The 4927-nt window shown below is 42.1% G+C and overlaps 1 protein-coding gene across 1 annotated transcript; it reads right to left on the minus strand.

The window, feature by feature from the left end:
- Positions 1-926: 926 nt before the first annotated feature.
- LOC309821873 (heterogeneous nuclear ribonucleoprotein K-like) lies at positions 927-2663 on the minus strand. Its single transcript, XM_082653406.1, is given in 3 exon segments — positions 927-1424; positions 1428-2048; positions 2050-2663. Coding segments are annotated over 3 exon segments (1380 nt in total). The 5' UTR covers positions 2485-2663; the 3' UTR covers positions 927-1100.
- Between the last annotated feature and the right edge of the window lie 2264 nt (positions 2664-4927).

The following is a 4927-nucleotide window of genomic DNA, read 5'->3' on the forward strand; positions in this document are numbered from 1 at the left end:
AGCCGACCGTCTCACAGATGAATGGATAAAGAAGATGTGGTAATATATACAATGGACTACTACTCAGCCATAAAAAGAAACGAAATTAAGTTATTTGTAGTGAGGTGGATGGACCTAGAGTCTGTCATACAGAGTGAAGTAAGTCAGAAAGAGAAAAACAAATACCGTATGCTAACATATATATATGGCATCTAAAAAAAATGGTTCTGAAGAACCTAGGGGCAGGACAGGAATAAAGACGCAGATGTAGAAAATGGGCTTGAAGACAAGGGGAGGGGGAAGGGTAAGCTGGGACGAGGTGAGAGAGTGGCATGGACATATATACACTACCAAATGTAAAATAGGGAGCTAGTGGGAAGTGGCCACATAGCACAGGGAGATCAGCTCAGTGCTTTGTGACCACCTAGAGGGGTGGGATAGGGAGGGTGGGAGGGAGGGAGACGCAAGAGGGAGGGGATATGGGGATATATGTATATGTATAACTGACTCACTTTTTTATAAAGCAGAAACTAACACACCATTATAAAGCAATTATACTCCAATAAAGATGTTAAAAAAAAAGTCTTAAAAGAAATGACCACCAAAAACAGGTTCACTAAATTTATTTTAAAAATCATAAAACGTTTCTTACAAAAGAGCATTACATTCTGCACACTGCTCTGAATAGATGCCAGGGACATATGGACTATTGTTACTTTTCCTCCCTGTCCCACTCCCCCAAATGTTACAGTGGCCACAAAGCAAAGTGTTCACAATAATTACATGGGGGGATTTTTTTTTAAAACCACCAACAATGAACAGAAATTAAAATTCACTCACTCTGCTGCTGTTTCAAAATTTCATTGTTCGTTTTTGCACACCCTCCCCCAACCCCCAACCCTATTTGTAAGGAACTCAAACAGTTCACCTGGTGAACTGCAAAGATTTCGCTACACCTCAAACGCAGAGCACCTATGAAGCAGAGGAATGTTGGCTTTTTAAATAGAAGCAGATTTAAAAAAAAAAAAAAAAGATGCAGGACTCCTTCAGTTCTTCACTAGTCTTAGAGAAACTTTCCAGAATACTGCTTCACACTATAAAAAAGAAAAAAATATCTTGCATTAGAATCCTTCAACATCTGCATACTTCTTCACACTGTTCTGCAGCAAATACTGTGCATTCTGTATCTGGTCCTGTGTTCCTGTAATGGTAATGATCCGATCTTCGGACGCTTCTAAAGGCTCATCAATTTTGATCGAAGCTCCTGACTCATGACGGGTTTGTTTAATCCACTGACCACATTTGCCAATAATCGATCCAGCCAAATCTTTGGGAATAGTTACTTTTGTAGTAATAATAGGTCCACCAAGATCACCATATGAGCCACGACCCCCTGCATAGGGATAATCATGTCCAGAGCCACCCTGTGGTTCATAAGCCATCTGTCACTCTGATGAGCTCCATGTATCTACTGCAGTGTCCCAGGTTTCATCAGCACTGAAACCAACCATGCCATCATAATGGTCTCCAGGTCTCCCTCTTCTGTCATAGGCCATTAGCTCTCCTCCTCTAAGGGGTGGTGGTGGAGGAAGAAGAAGATTCCGAGCTCTGCCACCACCCCAGCCCCCTCGTCCAGGAGGAGGTCCTCGACGAGGGCTCACATCATCATAATCTTTTCTGGATGGAGGCATGGGACGCCCACCCCGACCTGGAGGCATTCTGTCAAAACTACCTCTTGCCCACATGGGAAATCCCAAGGGACGTCCACGGCAGTCATCAAACATTGTAAAACCACCATAATCATAGGTTTCATCGTAAAAATTGGGATCATATGGCTGAGCACGTCCTTTGATGGGAGACTCTGATATAAGATCAAGGATGACCTTTATGCACTCTACAACCTTAAAAGGTTTTCCTCCGGTAAGAGCTACTCTGTCAGTGGATTGAGGACAACTTTCCTGGAAAAGCTTGATTGTTGTCTGAGTGGTCTCTCGAAGTTCTTTGATTTTAGCACCTTTGACCCCAATAATTCCTCCAGCCAGACTCTGATGAATCAACAGTCTCAACTCGGCAGTCAAAGTTGCGTCCTTTATAGTGTTGGTAATTTAAGCATTCCACAGCATCAGATTCGAGCGGGAGCTGGCTGATTGCCGTGGCTGATGGCCACTGCAGGCCCTCTTCCAAGGTAGGGATGATTTTCTTCAGAATTTCTCTAAGTGTTTCAATATCAGCACTGATACTCAGTATGTGCTCGGGGCCACTGCTGTCTGGGACTGAAACACGGGCATTGCAGTCTGTATGGAGAGCCTTAATATTCTTGCCTCCTCTTCCAACCACTGCCCCAGCATTCCTGCTCTGAAACAGAATGCGTAATTCAACCACCTCATCAGTGTTTCTAGATCTTTTAAAAGCTTGTTCCTCTTCCATATCTTCAGCAGGGTGTTTACCAAGTTCGCCACTGGTTTCGGTGTTGGGAAAGGCTTCCTCTGGCCGTTCAGTTTCCATTTTCTTGTATTAAAGGGACACACCAATCAGTTATTAAATATATCCTTGCAGGGCAGAACTGAAGTGTTCTGGGCGGGACCAACTGACACCTTAGTGCTGCAGTAGCTTGTAGGCCGCAGATAAGCGGGAAGTAGGCAAGACGTCGAGGTTAATGCAGCAGAGAAACAGAGGATAATGACACCTGCCGAGGAAAACAAGCTTTATTTTCTGAGAATTTGGAGCAAATGTTATCCGTCATAGGTACCTTTTAGTCTAAGAACAGGAAATGATGTTGAGAAATAAAACATGACTGAAAGGATTGTTTCTCATTTTGTTCAAAACCGTTTCCTCTATGAACTTTTCCTCTAGGAATTCAAAGAATTACATAGATGGAGCATTACTCAGTCTCTCCACTGACCTCACTTATTGACAGTTGGGAAGTTTGGCTTCCCCATGTCAGTACCCTGACACAGGCCTTTCTACTTATTCACCTGCAGGGAGTTGACTCAGAGGAAACCTCAGAGTTTCAAAATGCCTTACAAGCAAATGGCAACACATGCACCAGCCAAACAGAAACTGGATTGTCATCTTTCCATAAGCATTTCTATGTTTCTATGATAAGTAAATAAATAAATATCACATTTATTAAAATACTTGGAAAGGAGGAAGATTGCCAAGCATTTAACAAAATTATTGTTGACCTATTACATGTCTAAAGAAAAGAATACTGAAAAATTGAGGAAATCTGGAGAGAAAATACTGTGTAAATTAGAGATGTGAACCTGGAAAGCTAGATTAGGATACATCGAGTTTACCTGCAATGTTCTAGCCAAGTTAAGTTGAAATTACTAATAGGTGAAGTAAAGGAGGTGTCACACCCTCCACTGGGACACCACCGTGTTTGAACAAGCAGTGTGTGCTGCTCGTTGTGTGAGGGAGAAATCACATCTTGGGGAGGGTGTATCTCATGAAAATGGCATTCATTCAGAAGAACTTCTTTTTAAACTTGGACTTGCATTAGGTGATTTGGGGGGAGGGTTAGGAAACAGGGCTTCGCTCTGGACTGAATGTTGTCAGAAAGTGGGGCAATTCTATGGTTGGGTCTCTTATTAAATCTTACCTAGACAAAGGGATATCAAGACCGAGGCTAAAACTGTAACGAGTAAAGAAGCAGCAGGCGTGCTGATCAGCCTGCACAGCCAGATGTTTGATCATTTTTGTGGCTTAGCCCGCATTCATGATTTACTCTGTGTTCAGCTGAGTGAAGTGGCCTTGTTCGTGTCTTGATCCATCAGGGTCACAGAGCAGCTTGTCTGATGTCAGTGTTCTGTGAAATTGTTTATTTCAAAAAAAGAACATGAAGATCTTGCTGGGAGTACCAGCCCAGTCCCTGGAGGTTGGGGACAGCTTTTCTCTTTCTCAAAACCATACGAGATTTTCAGCATCAAATTATATAAAGCAATTCTTCCTAATCAACAAAGAAACAGGTCCAAAAAGACTGAGAAAGAGATTTGTAAAGTTACAGTGTGAGTGAGGAGAAAATTGTTTTATCAAGTTGACAGCCACTTTCATTAGACAAGCTGATAAAATTTCTCAACTTCATCATTCAAATTCAGATAAATTTTTTAAACTTTGTCAATGCGAAGTTTCAAAATTAGCTAAATAAATTTTCTTTATGTCAAGAAGAACTGGGCAGAATTTTTAAGAGTCCACAAATACTGAGCTGGAAATATTTACAAAGCACGGGCTATACAGAAACATATTTTGATGTATGTCACAACAAACCTGCCCGACCCTTTTGAAAAGTGATTAGGCCACAGACGTCAGGAGGTGTAAAAATATACATGTGTTTGGAGTTAGTAACACTGATCATAAGGCTTTATTCTTTGTAAATACTCTTTAAAAATAGAAAAATTACATGCTTAAGATGTTACCATCAAATTACTAGTGGTAATTACAGTTGTTTTTCTTTTTAAAAAAAGGTGCTGTCAAAGGCAGTACTCTTTTTTTTTAATTTATTTTATTTATTTATTTATTTTTGGCTGCGTTGGGTCTTTGTTGCTGCTCACGGGCTCTCTCTAGCTGCTGCGAGCGGGGGCTACTCTTCGTTGCAGTGCGCGGGCTTCTCATTGTGGTGGCTTCTCTCTTTGCAGAGCACGGGCTCTGGGCGCGCGGGCTTCAGTAGCTGCAGCACGCAGGCTCAGTCGTTGTGCCTCTCGGGCTGTAGAAGCGCACGGGCTTAGTTACTCCGTGGCATGTGGGATCTCCCAGACCAGGGCTCAAACCCATGTCCCCCGCATTGACAGGCGGATTCTTAACCACTGCGTCACGAGGGAAGTCCCTAATTACAATTTAATAGCATCCTAATTTCAAACAATAGGAGAAACAATAATTTTGCATCGAAGTCTCCTAGATTATCTACTAAGGCATAATTTAACTGATCATTACTGGAGGTGCTATGGCC

This window comes from Grampus griseus (genome assembly GCF_964374135.1).
Source record: "Grampus griseus genome assembly, chromosome: 4".
Classification (NCBI taxonomy): domain Eukaryota; kingdom Metazoa; phylum Chordata; class Mammalia; order Artiodactyla; family Delphinidae; genus Grampus; species Grampus griseus.